Below are 22,535 nucleotides of genomic sequence, written 5' to 3'. Positions count from 1 at the left end.
TTTTGTATAAAGCCCTCGGTGACGACCCCTTTTTGCCTACCAAGAAAGCCTCATTAATGCTTTTGCGGTTGCACCAAGCGATGCGCGAGGGCTCTTATTAATGAACTTTTGGCTGCTCCTTTCAACTCGATGGCTTTTTTCGCCCCCTAATTGAATCATGTACGTGGTTTTCTTGAATAAAAGCATATCTAGAGAGAGCCAGATGAGTAGGAACATTTAATCATTTCATTTGATCGTATCATTGACAATCTTGGCCTTAGAAAAGGCTATACAATAGTCTAAATCTCAATTCTACATATAAATATAAATATTCACTTCCATTCTTTTCTTCTTTTTTCCTTTCTCCCACTTCTTATCTCTCCTTCTTTTCATGTTTGTTTTCTTCTTCTAACACGCAAGAATTCTCCTGACCCTAAGATTGGTAAACCCCAGAAGATGGATGAAAACCCGAAATCTAAATCTGAAAAGTTGTGAACTCACACATACACATATTCTATTCATACTATATATATATATATATATATATATATATATATAATTGCAGCTACCAATTTGTAATTAATTTTTCTTATTAATACAGGGAAGAGCTCATGGCTGGAACTAGTGGGACTGTATGGACAGATCGCTCCCCTCATCATCAAAGCGGAGAATCCTAATGTGAAGGAATCTTTCGTGATTAAAGAAGGCACCTTCGTTCCTTTGGACTTCCGCTGTGACCGTGTACGCGTCTGCCAACGGCATCATCTACAAGCCCCCCACCATTGGCTAAACCATTAACGTCTTTCATGTAAAGATCTTAGCTTGTTCTTAATAAGGTGGTCTGCATGTAAGGCTTTTATGCAATAGCATGTGCACTTGCCATTCATAAATAAATAAATATGCCATAGTTTGAGTATTCCTGGCGATCTTCTTGTCGCTAGTATGGCTCATGGCAGGTATTATATATACACTGTATAAATTTTCCTTTTTTCTTGAAAAAAAGCTGAAAAAACGTTAATATTCCCTGACGCTTCCAGCGAGGAGCTGTCGGTGCCACAGCCTATTAGCCACAACCTTGCGACAGAGGTCACAGCAACCATGAACCATCTGATTTTCATGAATTGGAGAAAAAAATAATCATGCAAATCAAGCACGATGTTCAAACAAGAACCACTCTCCTTATGCCAAATTTTCCTCCCATTACTACTTAGCTTAATCAAGTACTTAAGGAGTAGGCGAAGACGGTGCACTGATAAATAGGAACTTCCGTAAATTGCATTAACATTTGAGTTCATTGGTTTACCCAATAATCTTAGTTTCGACAAAGAAGAACTACCATAGGCACAAAAACATTCATAAGCTCATTAGAAGAAAATGCTTTCATGTGCCTAGATTGTAAAAGTTTGTTAATGTTGGTAAATCAGCTTTAAAGCATTGTTTGGCAAATGAAACACTTTGTGTTGTGAGTATTTCATAAATCTATCTTAAAAATTGAGGCACATTCATGAATCTGTCTCAATCTTTAAGATAGATTCATAAAACAAACATAATGTTCTAACTACCAAACGTCCCTTTAGAAACTATTTATGTTACTGTTCTATACATCTTTCTTAAAAAGTGTAGTAAATTCATGAAATACTTTTTAAAGTTTTTAATGAATCTAATAAATTTTTAGATTAAATGAACGAGACAATAACATACTGTTAGTATTTCCAAATATCCCCTAAGGAACCAGCAAGTCTTTGGTACAGACCTGCCAAGACCATAATTTTCTGCCTCGATTTATTTGTATCAAGTGCTCAGTCAAAATCAGTAACCCTACTCTGTTAGAGGTACTTCCATTGTAGAATTCGATGCCACTATGATTTGTTAATTAAAAATGAAATGTCACAATTTTCAGTTCAATTTTAAAGAATCCAATTTCCTAACTCTTCATTAGAACCATGTCATCTGTTACCAAAAATATGATGATTTATCCTGTAAAAAAAAATTCTTGCCATTTTTTTAGTTCAGAATTAATACTATCATCATGTTTTTAATTATGAAGAACAAACCCCACAAGGACAACCTTGACAATAAGAAGAACCAAAAAAGGTCAACGAAGATGCTAGAGCATCCAGACCTGTGAGCAAAACAAAACCAATCAAGCAAAAAGCACCTTAAAGGGCACAACGCTTCCCTCTCTCCCACACAAACGCTGACTGGGCTGGCCTCAAACACAACTAAGATTAGCCATATTCATACCGCGGGTTGTCAACCCCCCTGTAAGACAATATCCTCTTACCCACAGCTATTGGAATGAGGTTAATAGGTTATCTTTTATCAGTTATCACACACTGCTGCACCCACAGTTTTCTACTTTGCTTTTGTTATATATTTATATATATATATATATATATATATATATGAAATGGTGTAAAAAGAAATCACAAGGGTCATACATTTGCTTTCAGATGAATAATCCTGGCTTATATAAAGTTTGAATTGAGGGCTGAGATGAATGTCTCTGGTTTTATATACATATGTACTTTCAAGAATTTGGTGGATATGCTCTTGTCTATATGTTTGAATTGGGGGGCCGCATAAACGTGTGAACATATTCAAAAACGAAAAAACTGCACGGAAAGGACCTGAAGGATTCAACTCTCTTTTTCTGTGATCTCTGGAAGGTTCAAGAATGGAGGCGTACGTACGGTCAATATTCCAGCAAGGCGGGAGAGCTTACCACCGTCGACGCAGCCCTCGAACTATAAATCTACCAACCCACCTCTCCATTGCATGCATACCCTGTAGTTGAATCCCCCAACTCCATTCAATAGCTGTATAGCCATAGTTGAATCAGACCCACACAGAAAGGAAGAGAGATGGCCCAAGACTGCAAAGGTATACTCTCTCTCTCCCTCTCTCTCTCTCTCTGAATCCTATTTCTGATCTCTATCACCGTATATTTCGTGTTTCGTTGGCATGCATGATTTGTTCGCTTTCCCTTTTCTTTCGTTGGATAGGGAGGAGAACTCTGTGTTAAATTCTCTTGGTTCCATCGGTTCGTTTCTCAAAATTAATTGGATGGCAATTCTTGTCGGATAAGTGAGAAAGCAAAAAAAAAAAGCAAGCTCTCGATCCATCCAACGGGGGAGTTATATGCTTCGTTGTTCAGATTCTTATGTCATGGTCAAAATCTGCATCCTTGTTCGCATCTTTCATGGCATGAATTCTTTGGTTGTTCGCATTTTATATATATATATATATATATATATATATGTGTGTGTGTGTGTGTGTGTGTGTGCAGAGGTAAAGCCTTAATATTCGTAGATTTCCTTATCCAAATTCGAAAAGATAAATATTTTGGTCTTTCACACCGCTTGATGCAATAGAGAGTTCAAGATGGTGTGAGGATTTGAACTCTTCATATACATGTGTGCTAGAAACTTGTAATTAATTTCTTCTTCTCACATTTTACGCAGGGAAGAGCTCATGGCCGGAACTGGTGGGCATGCAGGGACAGGACGCTCCCCCCATCATCCAAGCAGAGAATCCTGATGTGAAGGAAGTTGACATTGTGAAAGAAGGCACCATCGTTCTTCCGGTCTTCCGCTGCGACCGTGTTCGCGTCTGGATTAAACCAAATGGCACCATTTACAAGGCCCCCACCATTGGCTAGACAATTAATGTTTTTCATGTAAAGATTTCTGTATTCCTAATAAGTTGGCCTGCATGCAAGGCTTTTATGTAATGACATATACAGTTGCCGTTCATAAATAAATAAATAAATAAGCCTCGGTTTCCGGCTCGCTTGCATAATGTCATGTGCATGTAAAATTAATTTCGACTTGCTATCAGCCTAGCTTCTTTGTAATATTTGATTTGACATTTAAGCTTTTCTTTGTACATGTGAACTTTGTCTTAAATCTTCATAATTTTCTCTCACACCTTTACCAACATTGGCATGTCCATGCATTAATTCTTTAGCTATACTCACATGGTTACTATCATCATGTGCGTATATGCAACATATCTATACATGAAAGCGTTGTTGCTCAACTGTAAGGAACTTACTACTGAAGATCGACCGAGGCATTTGGCTCAATCTCCCAAAGTAAATGCAGCTGTATGTTCTCTCTTGGTGTGCTCATTTCCTACATAGAAGAGTTCATGGTACCGAACTGGTGGACATGATGTATGGTCAGATCGCTCCCCCCGCAAGCAAAGCGCAGTATCCTTATGTGAAGAAAGTTCCCATCCTGAAAGAAGGCTTAGATCAGGGCCTCAACCATTGGCTAGACCAATGCCTGTCGTGCCAAATCTCTGCTTCGTCTTAATAAGTTGGCCTCGATATAAGGCTTTACCGTGGTGGTGATTAATAAATGAAGTTATACACAGGCCTTCATGCCATGATTATGTTTTACTTCTGACATTCTTATTATTAATGGCTCATAGAAATCCCCATTATCTTTCTGGGGTATGTTTCTTAATAAATGGGACAGCACATCTTGAATATATACAATGAAAACTAGTATAGATGGACCTCGACTCTCGAATTATGATCAAATGGTTCACAAATAAAATGTACTTTGAAGTAACTTATTAGATTGGCAACTTCTTTAGGACTTCCTTGTTAGAGTGGTATGCAGGTTTATTCAAGGACTTGTAACCTCAAGAACAAGCAAATTACAGGTGGTCAATTGACAGTCTTGGCTTGTGAAGGAAAAGAAAATAACATTTCGTTTGGCTCATTTCAGGAACATTTGGTGCAGATATAAGTGCAGTCGGTTGGTCTTACAAGGCAGCTCCTAGAAGAAGTGCACAAAACCAAATAAGTGAAAATATCCTTTGAATTATAACTTTCAACAAAGAGTATAAATATGCTCCTAACAGATTTGTCAATGTTCTGATGATGGTAAACTGAAAAGAAACAAATGGCTCCAGTAATATTTCACATTACTGAGCAAAAGCACCATACAGCTGATCTGCACTCCAAGGGAGGCATCCGTCCATGAGTTTGGGCAGCAAGAAATATCTTAAACATCCAAATATCTTTCAGAGGCATGATGTCACAAGATCATGGATGCATAATAGACAGGTGCATCAAAAGCAAAGATAAACCATTAACTGTTACATCTGACAATTATACATCATCATAAAGGGCCACTTGGATTACACACTCCTTAGTACATGAAAATCAATGATTAATAATCGGGGAAAAGCTTACACTGTTTACAATTCGAGCACTCTTGGGGACAATATCAGAAGACAAACTCTTAACAAATTCCTAGTGACAAGCGCATAACCAAGCAGACACATCCAAAGCCAAAGAAACAAGGGGATGCTGTGGTCAGATTGTGTATATACACACACTGTTACAGGCGAGCAACCAAAGCTTCATTTTGTTGATGTATTTGCTGATATCGGCGGTAAAACTTGAATGTCCTCAAGTCCATTGGGCTTGGACTTGTGCAGGGATACACGGCAAGAGCGCTTATCAAAGCTTATGCGGGGTAGTTGTCATATATCCAAACAAATTTTTAAGTCTTGTTCCCTTTCAATTTAATCATACTTGTGACAAGTTGCCATTCACCAGTGAAGGACCACCTTCTATACGACGGTTAATTTTTTTTCGCATGGAACACATGGCCATTAAATGTTGTGGAGCACTCATGGTTAGTTTCTCTGCCAAGTTCGCTTGTGAGTTGTGAGGAGCTTCTTGAAACTATCCTGGAAAGCCGTGTGGTTTCATGTACCATTCAGGTCAGGGTAGTCTTGTGCCGTGGACAGAACGTCTCTTACCAAAGGAAGAAAAGGAAAAGCGGCGATGATGGACGCATTTGGAGAGTGGAATCTTTCGAACCAGTCGTGGAGCTGTGTCATGTGGAACAGGTCTTTTGCTTGTGTTCAAAGTTTTTCAGATTGTTGTTCATTTACCTTACAAAGTAAGATATGATTTAATAACAAAACTATGGCCGTTCCAATCCATCAAGATAATATGAAGACGGATGAGATTTTCAAACCAGCGAAAGACACTTTTGCTTTCGGCACAAGATCGTCAGAAGAAAATGTTGCAGAAGTTCACGCTTCTGATGATCTTGTGCCGAAAGCAAAAAAGTCTTTCGCTTGTTTAAGAATCTCATCCGTCTTCATATTATGTAGTTTTGTTATTAAATCATATCTTATTTTGTAAGGTATGACAAAATAATCAATTACAAGCGTTTTCGGCAGCTCAATAAAATAATCAGTTCTCTGCGAGCGCCTTTAAGATGGGTGAAAGCTTTTGACATTTGATAATGGAAAAATTGGAAGCACTGGCGCAGAAAAGCCTTTTCAGGCTCTACACAAGTTGGTAACAATCAAGGGAATCCGCACCTGGTAATCTTGGACAGGTCAAGAACAACAACCTGAAAAACTTTGAACACAAGCAAAAGACCTGTTCCATGTCTCGCCTCCTTTTGTTTTATTCCAATTTCAACGATCGGCTTTGGTACATAAACATTTCGGTTCCAACATAAATGCAGTTTTAATTCCCATACTTTAGATATTATGCCACATTAAGTTAGATTCGGTCACCCTGGCCCCTTGCGTCGGTCTGTATCCAAACATAGTCACATTTATTGTCTCCTTTTTTTCTCTTTTTCTCTTTTTTCTTGAGCTTACAAGTCGACTTGACTTTGTTGTAAAATGAAAAAGTCCCTTCCTTTTAGGTTTTTTGTTTTCCTTTTTTTTGAATTCATACCATTCCTGAATCATGACATTGCTTTTTCTCTTGATTTGTCCAAACGATATTTTTTTACTCCTTCGCTTTATTCCAATTTCAACGATCGGCTTTGGTTTTTCAGCTAGTATTGTATTCTATGTGTGGTCACAGTTGACATACCTAGCTTGACAAAGTCATAACTTTTTTTTTTTTTTGGAAAGTTAAAATTCTATATTGAGGGTAATTTGGTTATTTTTAGCATTTAATATTGTCCCCTGTTGAGCGACTAATATATAACCTACTCGAAGATCACATTGTGTAACGCTCGGCCTTTTTGCAGGACGGGTCAGGTCAGGGTCCAGACCCGGACCCGAGCTCCATGTGCGTTAGGAGCCCCGATGCCGCAGCCCGTCTCCCCCTCCTTGTTTCCTTCTTCTCCCTCGTTTCCCCCCTTCGTCTCTCCCTCACCCACGACCGGAACTCAGCAAAGCAAAAGAAGACGACGGTGACGGCGGCGGTGACGGCGGCGGTGACGGCGGCGGTGACGGCGGCGGTGACGGCGGCGGCGGCAGCTCGCAGGTAAGCTCCCTCTCTCGCCCTCTCTGCCTGTTTTTCCCCTCCTTTCCTGCGCATCTTTCCCTCTCTACAACGCTCTCTCTCCTCCCACACGTTGTCCCTCTCCTCCTTGCCCGAGCTCTCTTCCCTTCTTCTCTCGCCTCCTTCTCCCTCGCCTGCTCCTCCTTCCTCTTCTTTCTTCTCCTCCTCCTTCCTACGCATACCCTTCCCTCACCGTCTGAACCCTACCCCTTTGTCTGCCTCCCATCTCTGTCGACGTTTTCTCCCTGCTCATTCTCGTGCTCTTTCTCAGTTCTCAGCCTCCTCCAATCGAACCAATCTTTTAGCCGAACTCCTCCTCTTGAGCACGTTCTTGCTTGTTCACTTTAGTTGTGGCTGTTGGATTGGAATTTCAGTTTGAGGGTGCATCATTCTCCTTTAACAGTGAATAGAAGGCGTTGGTGGTGGCGGCTTGACACGATTTCCGCCGTTTGGGGACCGACTGTATGCTTGAGGTGGCTGTTTGAGGCATCACAGTAGTTTGGACGCTTGTTTTGGGGTGAGCGATATCTAATCAAGCTCAAAGTAATGAATATTATCTTCTAAAGCATATATAATTATTGTTCGAACAGGCTAGAGCTTAGAATTGATGATTTTGGGACGCATGTTAGTGATTTTGTTTTTTGGGGAAACTTAAGATTTGCATTGTGAATGAGTATATGTATGTTGCTTATATGATATGAATGGGTTAGAAAGATTATTAGTCATTTGTTTTGAAAATGTTATGCATTGGCATGTGCATAATAGAATTGATATCTGTTTAGGACAGATGAGGCGGGGTATCGAGTCGAGTGTCTCGTCGACCCCAATTGTGCATTAGAAAGCATCATAGAATGATAACTACATAGGACAGCTACGAGTCAACCGCAGATCGAGACTACTCTCTGTGGATTGGCTAAGTTTTTCAAAGAGGTGATTGACGTGATTGATGTGAGGATTGATGTGATGATTGATATGAATGTGTACGTTGTTGCATATGCATTGTCATGGGCAAAGATGCAAATGGATGGAATAGAGGGTAGCTGTACTCGTACTGTATGACAGCTAGCAATGACTGTTACTGTATGTATAGTCCTTGTGTGGAGGCATTGGGAGGTGTAAGTGCACTCGTATGGTGTATTAACCTCATGTGTTAGTCAGTCATTTTGTGAATGAGTAATGATAATGATAAAAAAAAAAAAAACAACGAAAGGATAAGAGATGAGAGGCCAGTGGGATGTGGCTATGTCTTTGGGAGACGTCCCTTTTTTTTTCTGCCATTGGTCTCGCCTATCAGAGCGCAGGCAAGGCCCCAGGGTTCTGTTGTGTGATGTGCTTGGAGCGTTGGGCTCCCGTCTTCCCAACCTGGGTGTCCTAGGAAAGACTGAGTATCTCACCTTGGACTTCACACATCCAGGGATGAGTGCTCTACCGCTGCAGCGAGTGAAATGGATCCATACTATTATGGGCCACCACGGGGGTTGTCTCTCGGCTATAGGTTACCCGCGGTGTGCACGTGCCTGTGTTGCACCCACAGGAACTGTTAATGCACTAAAGTTAATGACAATGTAATGTGTATGATAGAATGCATGTGACTGATGTATATGTGAATGATATGAATGCAAGTGTTATGTTTAAGCATGCTTCCCATGTGACTGACGTTGTGTTAGTGTGGCCATCAAGTGGCTTTTACGTGTCGTACTCTGACACGACATAACGATAGATTGGTTGATATTTGTTCTTTTATTTGAGCCTTACTTGAGAGAGTTTGGCATTCTCCTGGCTTGTTGCCATACTGCGAAGGCTGAGCCTTCAGTTGTTTCCTTTTTCAGGTTTTGGTAGACCCGAGGCAACAAGTTGAGCAGATGGCTGCACTCACGTCCTACTAGGGAGGTTTTGGGATTGTCGTCTGAAGTGCCGGCGCGTCATGTTTTGGTTTTATTGATGTCTTCTTTTTGTTAGGCATCAATGTTATGATTTTGGAGCATTTTGGTCATGCACATAAATATAAATTTGTATGAAACAAAATGGTTATATAAATGAAAGTTCGCCTCATTGTTTTGAATTGCTTGGCTCATCGTCTTTTTGAATTGTTGGGTAGTCACACTTATGTTTAGAAAAAAAAAATAGTTTGAGGGTTAAAATGTTGACACATTGTCCATGACTAGCCCTTATTTCTGATTTGTCTTTTTTTCGTTTTTAATTATTGAAAAATATCTAAACTAACCATCAGATTTTGTAAGTCTTTTATTTATATATTTTTTGAAAATTCTGCAATTATATACATAGTTAATGTTTTAGAACAAGACAGGTCAGGTCACGGAGAAACCACTTTTGGATTTGTAAAAGGCACAAAGGCAGAAATGGATATGGCAAAACGGCCACAAGTCAAAGGACGACCTTAAAAAGAAATTGAAAAGTGATTAATTTTTTCAACGAGTTGGGTTGGCTCTACGTTCTATCTTGTGGCAAGTTCATGCTTCAATTTCATTATATTATAACTATTTTTGAATAGGATAACTGCAAGACCACAATTTCTTTGGTCAAACTCAGACTCTTTATTTTTTTAAATATAAAATTATGCATTGAATTTTCCCAATTTTTTTTTCGATCTTCTAAAATCTTAATAAAATAAGATGGGAGCCTTATATAATTTTTCCAGATGAGAAGCATTAAAAGTGAAGCTGCTCAAATCCCTTTTATGTTCACACAAGACAAGTTGACACATGATGGAATTTTCCATCGTTTAACTTCTGATTCTGAAAATGTACAGTGTGCAGCTTTTGGCAACGAAGGAGCTGGAATCCAGCAAAAGAGGTCACTGTAGTAAAAATATTATCGGAGAACAATGAAAATTTTTGACACTGACATTATTGTGCAATAGAATCAGGATATTTTCTAAGGCGCGTCCAACATTATCATGCTATATGTATAAATACAAATAATAATAATATTACGCACACACATAGAAAATCGAAAAGACAGTTTTAAATACACAAAAAAAATTATAATCATCAGGTCCGGTCATATATCTATATATATATATTAACTAGTCGCGGCGTTCTCGGTCGTGGACGGAATTGTGTCTATTACACAGTACTTTTGGTCCTTGGAAATTTGCGTTTGACTTCTTCCACGTTAGGACGCGAACTTTGGAAACGCCTTTAGAAGAGGCGGGCGACTCTGGGGATTGCATTATGGCGCATGTGCCCGTAATAGTTCTCAAAATAACGGGTACGTACCTGGTCCACCACTGCTGTGTGCCCTGGATAACGCATCCATTATTCAGAAGCAATTCGAGGTCAAAATTGTCATTAGTCTGGGCCCCGTTCTTTTGTAAATGACGGTCGCCTCCTCAATTTCATTCGCATATGAGGACAAGGTTTGGCTGAAATGCTTTCCGCAACCTGAGTTTCTATAGACTATGCCCATATGAAGCTGGCAAGTCCGTATTTTTCTCTTTTCAAATTAAACGATGGAAAATTTCTGATATAGACGTCAAATTTTAGTGATTAACTTTAGGTTCAGTAATCATACGTATAGTTAATTTTGAAATAAGTAATTTTCATTGAAACACCCTCAAGATTTGGCAGTATAATAAAAGCAGCTATAGTTAGATATATGTTGTCTACGTGCCAGTTTCTTATACCATCTAAGTATTACATGCGTTTGCCTATATTTTAGAGCTTAATCATCTATAATATTTTAACGTTGCCCGCATTAAGGTGCTCCAGTGCAAATTCCAAAAAAACATTCAGGATTAAACTTTGGACATTTTAGAGTTTAAATTGAGAATTAGTGATCCAAGGATAAGGTGCTCCATTAAATTTGCTCCTTCTTGAGTTCCCTAGTGTACGCATTTTCTGCTACTAAACCAGCGGGTATTGGGTCTCTTTGAGGCTAATTGAGCCGGCACCCAAGGGCGGCGTAGTGCAACAAACAGGGTAAAGTTTACCCTCACTTCCTCAACTCCTCTAAAAGTGTAGGAATTCTTGCATCTCATGCATGTGGGATACCTTCGTTCATGCATTAGACCTGTTTTTTATCATGTTTGCAGCATGAGAATCGATTCAAGTCATGTTTGTTATATATCAAAACTCGGTTGTCCCAAATGCTTTTAAACATCCGATCACTGGATGCATTGAAAATCCACTAATGATTAAGAAACTTGCCTGTGACTTTAGCTCTCAAAATTCTGATTTCCTGTGCCCTAAAAGCTTATCTTTTATCAGGGTTGTACACGGGCAGAGCCAAAAATTTTTCATGAGGCGAGCTGAATTAAATTTTCTAAGTTTTGACTAGGGCCGAAATATCATTTTTTAAAATTTTTATATTGAACAAGTGAAATTTTTTGAAATTTACATGTAAATTAAAAAAAAAATTGAGGTAGGGACAAGGCACAAATGGCCCTACCTTGGCTCTGCCCCTGGTTATACATGAGATGAGTCGAGCTCGTTCTTGGTTTGTTTGACTCATATAGATCGAACTGTATAAGGTCAGCATGAGCTTGACTCAATGCGTTGGGTACCAGCTCGAGCTCAATTTGTTTAAGCTCGTTTATCAACTCTTCATTTGACTTGATCTCTTTCCTTTGTTTTAAGTTTGAAAATTACAAAAAAAAAAAAAGAGATTAAATGGGCATACTCAAGTTTAATCGAGTTGAGTTCACGTTACTTGAACCTGACTCATTTATAAGCTTGAGCTTTCAGTTATGCTTCCGCTTAAATATACAATTTCAATTGGAGCTTCAGTGGGCTCTACTCGTACAACCCTGTTTTTTATCATATATGTGATTTATGTTTGGTTAAAACATGTTTTACTTATTAAACAAGTTCAGATTAGGTTTTGAGTGGAACAATAATAAGATTGGACGAACCCAAACAAAGAAAGAAACTAAACTTGAGTTGTTACCACATCCTACGTACCCTCAAAGTATCCTTGCGATAACTTCAATCTAAGGTCACATAAACTTGGAGTCGAAGTCAATTTTTTTGGAAAATAACAACTATATATACATTTTTAGAAGTATTTATTGATCATCGTCTGAAATTTCAATAAAATAATTATGAATAATTGTTTATATATTTTCTAGTCCTTGCCTCACGCTAAAAGAGAAATTAACTTCGGAAAGGACTTCCATGTCCCCATATTTTATAGTTTATATATATCTTCAATTGTTTCAGATCTGAAGAATGGGCCTCGTAAGCTTAGAGATCGTAAGCAATATTTAGAAATTTTGAAGCACAAGCTAATGCTAATATATACTAATCTAGATGAGCTGGAAGTAATTTTAAAAATAATTGGGCCTCAAAATGGAAACTGCGAGCGAGACCAGGCCACCATTCTTTAATTACCAGGACAATACCTTGAAAATCCTGTTATCTAATCTGGTCTGGATGTCCAACTTAATTGCAGAGTCATCATCACTTGTAATTTGAATACCCATAAACTTCAACTCAGAGACATTATCCAAAGATTCTAAGTGGGAATCTTTCATTCTTGAAGACCTGGAATTAAATACCCAGGCATAACTTGCGGGATTTTTCTATCTTTATTTCTTTCTCTATCTTAAAATCTATTTCTAACTTTAATTTTTTTTCTTAAGATATCTAGCTCTTTACTGATTTTCCTCTCTCTTTTTTTTTCTCTTTTGAATTCATGATTTCTCCATTTAATTTTTGTCTTAAAATCTCTTTTTCTTTTTTATTTATTTCTCTCTCTTTAAATCTTTGTTTTTCTCTTTAATTTTCTCTAAAAATCTATTGCTCTCTTATTCATGTTTCTCTCTTTATTTTTTCTCTCTCTTAAAATTTTTTGTTTATCTCTTTAATTTTTCACTTAAAATTTGTTATCCTCTCACAAGTTTTTCTTTATATTTATTTCCTCTCTTTTAAAACCTTTATTTCGCCCTTTAATTTTCTCTTAATCTTACTAGCTCCCTATTTCTTTCTCTCTCTCCCTCGGTATCTTGGTATATATGGCGAAAAAAAGGCAAACTTGCCATGCATATATATGCTTCAAATTATTAAAAAATATTTGAAATCTGCGTCCTATAAAGCTCTTACATAATTGAAGTAAGGCATCTATCCTAGTTTACATATGGTTAGAAAAGTAAATGACCTCACTAATTTTTTTAATATAACTGAATTAATGTGTTGGAAGTACTGTATTAGACATAAAAAATGAGGTGGACAAAAAGTAATAAAAAATGAGAAGCAACAATGCTGAACCTATTTACTAATTTAATTCTTCAACCCACTTTCTTGAATCCTTGACAGACCAAAACTGTTTTCAAGAAATCACCAAACCTTTGTATGATCTTTTTTAAAAGGACAAACTGCGGCATCATAAATTATAGTGTCCGTGAGCCAATTTAAGTTAAGTGGAATCTCTATCTCTCTCTCTCTCTCTCTCTCTCTCTCTCTCTCTATATATATATATATATATATATATATATATATAATAGGTTTTCACGGGACAAGGGATCAAATAGTTTCATCATGGCAAAACGAATGAAACGTGGTCGGTAAGCTTGGAGGTGTCGTGCTATACTCTTATATGCAACAATGATTCTATTAACCTAATTTGTACATACATATTGAGAAAAATATGTCTCATTGGCTCATTTTTTTCTTCTATAGTGGGCACCACAACAACCTAATTCAGAAACAACCCAACTGATGGTGGAAATTGGAACAGCACAATGCCAGACGACGCATGATTTCCCTGGTTTGGTTTTTCCTTTCTTTTTTTCTTCATCCTTGAAGACAAAATTGCTTTTCTGTTGGTTGTTCAAACCAGATAAGGTTGGCTGCGCCATTATGAGTCCGCCACTTATGCAGTCAAAGAATGGAGATGTTTTTGTAGTTTAAAAAAAAAAACACGTCCTTTCTAGCCATTTCACTCTCTTTTAATTTCATTTTTGTCTTTCCAAAAACTTGTCGTTTTTTTTTTTTTGTGTGACAGAAGGGTACTTTTGCACTTTCACATGAAATTTTTGCACCAGTTTTCTTGTGTTATGTTGTTAACTTGGGAAGCCATGTTCTGACGGCTTAGGGAAGTTTTTGTCATCTTATTCCACCTTTGTCTTTACAAGGGAGCCTTCCATTTTAGTTATTTCTCACCCCTTCCACATTGTCCTATGTTAGGGGCCATAACATAAAGACTGCTCTGAAATAAAATTAATTTTTTTATAAGACACAATAAGCATCTTATAGCAAAAAAAAAAAAAAGATTTAGTAGAATGACATGCATGTATTTTTAGGATTAAGGATTAGACTACGGACAGTTTAGGGTTTAAATTGATAAAACTTTAGCCACCCAAGGACATAGTCATTGAAAAAATTCTCATCCTGGGAGTGGATCCAAATCAGAGAGAACCTAAAACATATATCCAAGATGAAAAGTCATTTCAGGATTTCAAAAGGGCCCGCCCCATGAATAATGCCAACTCTATTTGAGAATTATGATAAAATATTTTAAGTGATTAAATAATTAGTTTAAATTTAGGAACTGAAGTAGAATTTAGCAAAATTTTTGTATTGGTTCTTGTTTGAAAGGAAGCTTATAGATGCTTTGAAACATCCGATCAGTCACCGCATTCAAATCCACTAATGATTAAGAAACTTGTGGTGAGTTTAGCTTTCAAGATCTGGTTTCCATGGTCTTGGAAAACCTATTTTTTATTAGGTCTATACAACAACTGAGATGATCTGTCAACTTATGCATAGGTGGGGGCACTAAATTGAAGTTTATAGGAGTTTATTCAATTACAACTGCTGACTATTCTGCAATTAAGTTGGACTTCCAGACAATACCATGAAAAATCTCGTTAGCTAATCTAGTCTGGAAGTCCAAACTTAATTACGGTCATCAACACTTGTAATTTGAATAAATTCCCATAAACTTCAATTTATCGCCCCCACGTATGCATGGGTTGGCAGGAAAAGTTTGACCATACATGATTTTTTCAAACAAACTACGCAAAGCTTCTCAATGGAAGTCCCCCCTTCTTAAAGTAAAGTTCTGGAAGTAAAGCTTCACATATTCATGGAAAGTCGTGGGTGTTCAGTTTCGCATTTGTTTTATTATGATCAGTCCACTGAACTTGGATTTTTGTTCCACATCTACAATAAAGTTCCAACTATTCAAATGGGCCCTATTAATTAGACTGCAATGTCACATAAAACGTGTATTATTCAAAAAAAAAACATGTATAATACCTGATAAATAAGTTAGTCGTATAAAACGACAATTACATGTTCTTTTGTATTTTTTATTTTTTATAATTTTCAGGATTTATTAAATGTTTTCATTTTTAAAAAAATTTACCAAAATTTTCTCGATATATTCCTGAGATTTACAATTTTGTTGTATTATACCCGAGAAATTCATCACCATATATGTCACAATGCATTAAAGTTCCAAAATAGAGAGAGTGCTGTGATGAAATTATGTTCATTTTTCATCTTTTACTCCTTTTTATTTTTAAAAGGTTCAAAATTATGAGTGCGTAAATCAAGTGGGGTGATCAGTGCACCTGCGGTGATGCCAGGATTGACATTATGGAATATAGAAGATGTAAAAGGCTTGACTTGTTACGAACTTTCTAAAGTTCATTATTCGCCTCGCAGAACAATAACAGTGTGTAGAAGAAGACCCAGCCATGGCCGATGCACTAGTAGGTCTAGTGGTGGACAAGTTGACAGCCCTTATTTCCAATGAGGTTGGAGTCTTTTGTAATGCCAAGAAGGACCTAGATAACTTGAAAAGCGAGATGGAAGCAATTAAATCAAAATTGAAATATGTTGATGGTTTGGCATATTTCGAGGTTGAAGGACTAAAGGATTGGTTGGAGAAGTTGAAGGATGTTTCATATGACGCCGAAGACATTATTGATGAGTATGAAGCTAACATCAACAAAAGAAAGAGGGTGGTGAATAACAAGAAGCAGGTATGCAGCCCCTTTGCCAATTACTTTCCATCTTTGTGTGATAATCATGTACTTCTCCGCTATAAACTTGGGAAAGACATTAAAGCCATCAATGAGAGACTTGCCCAAATTTCCAAAGAGAAAGATCGTTACAATAATAATCTTCAAGAATATGCTTCAAAAGCTAAAGAAAGAACTGCTGATCCAGCAACCAGTTGTTACGTAAATAAAGAAGACATCATTAGCAGAGAAGTTGAACAGAACACTCTCATCCAAAAGCTAGTTGATGAGGACACATCAACGGGTGGAGGGGCATGTAATGTTTCGATCATCTCCATCATCGGTATTGGTGGTGTTGGGAAAACGACTCTTGCCAAAATGATTTTCAATGATGATCAAGTAAAGAAACATTTTGGAGAACCTATGTGGTGGGTTTCCATTTTGCAGAGACCAAATGCTCAAGATGTCACTAAAAAGATACTCGAACAAATTAAGAAGGACGAGGTCAACGTCTCTGAGTTGAACACACTGACTCAATTGGTCCATCCAAAAATTTCAAAGAACAAGTTTCTATTGGTCTTAGATGATGTGTGGGACCTTGATTGGTGGGAGCAATTGGAGCCTATCCTAATTAAGGAGGGTGCACCTGGAAGCAGGATTATAATGACTAGTAGGAAGAAACACATTTCGAAAGGGATTGGAGCAGTTTACATGCATGAGTTGAAAAGTTTTACGCATGAAAAAAGCTGGCAATTGTTCTTGCATGAAGCGTTGATGACAGAGAATGAGTTGAAGAGGCTAAATTTAGAAGATATTGGAAGAAAGATAGTGGGAAAATGTGGAGGTCTACCACTTGTAATTAAAACTGTTGGGAAGGTAATGCGGTCAAAAGAAAGGAGAAGAGAAGATTGGGAATTCATCGCTAACAGCAAGATTTGGGATTTGAATATACCTTCCACAACTTCAGACTCTAGTTTGCTACCAGGGCTCATATTAAGCTATGATGATTTATCTCCAATTTTGAAACATTATTTTACATACTTTAGTTTGTGTCAAAAGGGTTATACATTTCACAAGCAACAGCTTATAATGAATTTAATGGCTCATGGACTTGTTGAGAATGCTAATGAAGGAAATATGGAGGTTGCTGCAAACCATCATATAGATGAGATGCTTGGTCGTTGCTTATTTCAGCTAGAAAATCGAGATGGCTTATTTTTGAAAATGCATGACACTGTTCATGATTTAGCTGCACACGTTGCTGGGAAAGAATATTCACACAATTATGTTGATGAGAATACACGTCATCTAACAATAAGTAAGGATCTTAGTTCTCTTGATGAAATTGGATTGCAAAGGAATCAGGTGCTACGAACCTTTCTTTGTCTTAAACCATTGTCTGAGAATCCACTTGACAAGTACATAAATAATCTAAAAAGGTTAAGGGTTCTAGACTTGAGTGGAGGAAGTTTCATAAAACTACCCGACTCTATAGGTGATCTTCTTCTTTTGAAACATCTCGACTTAAGGAACACAAAAATAAAGGAGTTGCCTGCTTCAATCGGCAAACTCCAGAATTTGCTATCATTGTTTTTAAGTGGCAGTGGGATAAAAGAGCTGCCCAAGGAGATTGGAGAATTGTGCAACCTGAGGCACCTGCTATTGAAAAATACACGTCAGCTTGAGTTTGTTGCTGAAGGTTTGGGTAAGCTTACTTGTTTACGTACCCTGAGCAGATTTATTATATGCCATGCAAATGAAGCTAATGTTGGCTGCAATGTGAAGGAGTTGAAGAATTTGATCAATTTGAAGGGGGCGTTAACTATAGAAAACTTGGAGAGGATAACAGTAGTCAATGATGCAAGTGAAGCTCTGCTGCAAGAAAAGGAACACATTGGAAACTTAAATCTTGCATTTGGAAAGACCATTATTGGTGAAGAAACATCAGAAGAAAAGAAAATAGCAGAAGACCAAGAGCACCTACTTCAACGACTACAGCTGCCACCTAACCTAAGGTCTCTGTCCTTGACAAGGTACTGCGGAAAGAAGCTTCCTATCCATTGGCTTGATGGCTGTGTACACCTAGAAACAATTAAATTTCAGTCTTGCTCATGGATTGAGACATTGCCTAGTTTTAGTAAGCTCAAGTGCTTGCATCTTTATGATTGTCGCCATCTAAAAACATTGGCTGCAAGCCCATGCTTGGAGGAATTGGTAATAGATGGATGTGCATGCTTCACGCGGCTGCCATTTTCCTCCAAACTAGAGAGTGTTGAACTGAGCAATTTAGATAATTGGGAAGGATTTGAAAAAGGAGTAGAGAAATGTTGCATAAAAACATTAAAAATAAGCAAGTGTTTAAAGGTGAAGAGATTGCCTCGCCTTCCCAGTCTGCAAAGGTTGGAGATCAATTTATGTGACGAATTGAGCGCTCTCCTAGAAAAAGAAGAAGAAGCAGAGTCTGAACTGAACATCCCTGCACTGACAGAGCTGGTAATTCGTGGGTGTCCTGCATTGGTTGAATTGCCTGAAATGCCTATCTTGAAATCGTTGACAATGATGGAATGTCATAGACTGAAACAATTAACTTTCATGGGCAAATTGGAGAAAGTGAAAGTTGGTTATTGTGAAACTTGGGAAGGATGGTCACTCGAAAGAAAGGAAAATGCAACATTGCTAGTTATGCAGGAACTAGAGATATCTTTTTGTCCGAAATTGAGGACATTGCCTTCTTTTCCTGCTTTAAGGGACATGAAAATTCATAGTTGTAAGGAGTTGCGTGCTCTATGGAGGGAAGACGATCAACCCATTGGGCTTGAAGTTTTTCGCGTGACATTTTGTCCAAATGTGTGTTTTCAAGTTGACTGGTTGCTCTCACTTACCAAGATTCTCGTGGTGGATTGGTATTCACATAACAACTTTACAACTTCACATATTGAAGCTCTTCGACGTCTTAAACAACTAGGATTGGGTATGCCCGGTCAAAGTCTGTTGCCTGAATGGTTGTGGCATCTCTCGGGCCTTCAAAACTTGGAATTGTATGGGATATCAAGCAGCAGGTGGTGCGGACCATGGGAGAAACTGAAGCAACTCGAGCGTCTTGTTGTTGGACAACTAGAAGACGCTATCCTAGATGGACTATTCAAGCATTCACCACATTTAAGTGATCAGCCAACTGAGGAACAATGTTCTCCTTCCGAGCGGACACACTTCTCTGTGCCTCCGAAACTGGAACAGTTGTCATTTATGGGCTGTTCCAACCTAAAATTGTTGCCAGACGAGCTCCAACACCTTGTCCACCTGAAATTCCTTAGACTACACAATTTGCCAGAGGTGGCTTCATTGCCACAATGCCTGACTACCCTCCCCAAGCTTGAGTGGTTGGAAATTGTAGATTGCCCCAAACTGGCATCACTACCAGCGGGGCTGGAAGTCCGCTTGGGAGATGGGTTACAGGTTTCGGGTAATTGTCCACTACTACTAGGAGCGACATGAGGAAGCAGGAGCAAAAATATTCATCAAGGCCTACATATGGGAGGTACGTCTCATCACCACCCTTTTCTCTTTTTTACGAGTTCAATGGTTCCCAACTTCCTATCGCTTAATTTTGTATGCATCTCTCCCAACTGCAGCATGTTATAAATATTTTTTATGAAAATGTTACGAACCACCCACATAGCCAAGCTGTTTAACGTCTCCATCTTTTATTTGTGTGAATTAAATATGGAAAAGCTTTCGATATTCTTCGTAAAAAAAAAAAAAAAACGCATACTTTTTGTGATTTAATTGAAAATCAAAATATTTCATTCTTAAAGGTGGACCCCGGAATGTTGCAAAAGCTATCGGGGCCAAGCTGCTTAACGTTTACATCTTTTACTTGTGTGAATTAAATATGGACAAGCTTTCAATTTTCTTGGTAAAAGAAAAAAAAAATTGCCTACTGTTTGTGATTTAATTGCATATCTGTCGTTTAAGTGAAAACGCAAAGGTACTGCTCCTTCTATGTATCCAAAAAGAGAAAAAAAAAATCTCCAAATATTTCATTAATTCTGAAAGGAGGACCCCAGAATATTGCAAAAGTTGCCGTGTGTATGCTTCAAGTTGTTGAAAATATTTGAAATCTCGCCCTAAGACTTGCGCAATTGAAGATTAATATGAGGTTTTAGTTATATACCGAGTATCACAAATCCAATATTTTTTTTCCTTCGTAGGTCCCATGTAAAAGGGATTTCAAATCGCGCTCCCTCACTCTGTATGACCTCCCAAGGAAATGGCAAGAAAGTCCATTTTCATTTTCCACCAAAAATTTGTGAATATGTAAATAAGGTTGTTCCATTATGTAAAATGTAAATAAGTTATCTGATCAACCTCATTGATTATTTACAAAAAAAAAAAAAAAGACAACCTGTCACACACACCATCTTACATCACAAAAGACCAATTTTTTCATAATAGACTTTAACATACTTTAGTAGCAGGGACAAAGGCAGGTGTGGTTTACGGATGGACAATTTCCCACTCCAACTCCAAAAATTTTTTACTTTATATTTGATATTTCTGAACAGTTTTTCTTAGGTGCCCCTTAAAAACGTTAATTTTTTTTATTGTTTCTTAGTCATAAGTTTCGAACTCCGCTGCTGTTTAATTAATATATTTTTAGATAAATGCCTTTGGCCAATAAATAATTTATAAATTGTCATTTCTCATTTTTTTTAATAGTTTTCTTAAAAGCAGCTCGGTTAGCTCAGACCTGTCAGTTAATTGCTTAGCTTTCAATTGGATATAAATTCAACCAGAAGGGTGGGCGTCGGGTAGCCCGATAAGACCCGGGCTGGATGGGCCCGTTGGGCCTGAAGCCCGGGCCCAGCCCGATATCCCAGGTCTCCACCCAGCTCGGCTTGGGCCTGAGCCCAACCGGCCTTGGTACCCGGCCAGTGGCCAGGCCTATTCAACACCGATATTTTAGCATATATATATATATATTGTGGTGACACTTTTTCCTTTGTTTGAGCAAAAAATTACATCTAAATGGTACCAGTGTTTCAAGAACAGCAGGAACATCAATAACCACGGTACCACACCTTTTGTGATGGTTTTTAGCATCACAAAATAAAAACCATCCAACCATACAAGTAGTTGCTTGGCTGGCTAATTTCAACTTTTCTATATATATATATATATATATATATAATCTTACTTCAAAACTCAGCCAAAAATTGCTCTGGGAACCTCCTGAAACAATGTTGGGATGTTCAAGGACTGAAATAGAGTGAACCCAAAAAAAAAAAAAAAAACTAAAAGGTTATCTATTTATACTCCTAATTAAGCAAGTTCAATGCAGTGATCCAATAGCCTAAAAGAATAAATCCAAGTATTTTGTTAATTCTTAAAGGTGGATCATGGATTAATGTTGCAGAATTTGCCATGTATTATAGGGTTGTTTATGGCTAATTTATATGAGACCGACTTGAGACATCTGCGTCGGTCTATTAACTTTTTATATTTGCTAATATTTAAAATAATTATAAAATAGTTATTTTTATTATTTAAATCTCAAATACATTGGAGCATCCAACTTTTTCTTTCTAGCAGTTACCAAAGATATGTGTCATATGTTTTAAAAAGTTGACCTTTAATACGTGTGCCCAGAATTTTGTTAATGTCTCGATGAAAACTTAATGCGAAATGAGGAAAACCATTCAATGGAGTGCTTGTCTCAGTCTTCAATGGCTTGTGCCTACTCTAGTTTACTACTCCGGTTTTTATTGACTGTATTCCATTTTATATAGCTAGTGCAGTATATTTATGTAACTGTTCATGCTGTCTTTTGAATAAAAATGTCTTACTTTTTTTTTTTTTAACAGGTTTGCTGGTCGTCATCTTGGCATCACCACTTCTCAAATCAGCTGCACCTGATCATGTGCTTGTTCACTTCCATGTTTAGTTGTGTGTTTGTTATCCTTCTTAATTTATTAAGACTTTTATGGGAGCTTACTATGATTAATAAGTTTTTGAAGGTTTGTCGCTGGAGGCTTGGGACATAGTTTTGGCTAAAAAAGGTGTAACAGAAAAGAGTTGATCAGTGAGAGCTAAGTATCAAATGATTGGATGACAGCATGACTTAAATCTAACCTTTGTAGCCAATCGCCGGTAGCTCAAATTGGGTCTTTTTAAGGAGATATTCAACAATTTTACCATCAACCTTCTCATGATTTGCTATGTACACAGGTATTATGTGTGGTTATGATTTGATAAAATAATCATTTTGCTTGATTCCATTTAGCTATGTTGGGATGTCAATTATCCATTTTGATGGCTTTGTATTGTCAACGAACTTATGTTCAA

General features: G+C 37.6%; 1 protein-coding gene across 1 annotated transcript; it reads left to right on the top strand.

The window, feature by feature from the left end:
• Positions 1 to 15,923: 15,923 nt before the first annotated feature.
• On the top strand, positions 15,924 to 22,134 carry LOC116245809 (disease resistance protein RGA2-like). The gene is made up of 2 exons (XM_031617374.2): positions 15,924 to 19,653; positions 22,055 to 22,134. Exons 1-2 carry the CDS (start codon positions 15,924 to 15,926, stop codon positions 22,132 to 22,134), a joined length of 3,810 nt encoding a protein of 1,269 aa, XP_031473234.2.
• Positions 22,135 to 22,535: the final 401 nt, after the last annotated feature.

Source organism: Nymphaea colorata, chromosome 1, assembly GCF_008831285.2.
Source record: "Nymphaea colorata isolate Beijing-Zhang1983 chromosome 1, ASM883128v2, whole genome shotgun sequence".
In the NCBI taxonomy this organism is placed as follows: Eukaryota; Viridiplantae; Streptophyta; class Magnoliopsida; order Nymphaeales; family Nymphaeaceae; genus Nymphaea; species Nymphaea colorata.
The sequence above is the reverse complement of the archived record's forward strand: the minus strand, read 5'-3'. Positions and strand labels throughout refer to the sequence as shown.

Bases quoted from the DNA above. Each gene is read 5' to 3' on its own strand.
- LOC116245809 (XM_031617374.2), top strand. From the start codon at position 15,924: ATGGCCGATGCACTAGTAGGTCTAGTGGTGGACAAGTTGACAGCCCTT. The intron at 19,654-22,054 runs GTAATTGTCCAC...TTTTTTTAACAG, and splicing joins AGATGGGTTACAGGTTTCGG to GTTTGCTGGTCGTCATCTTG.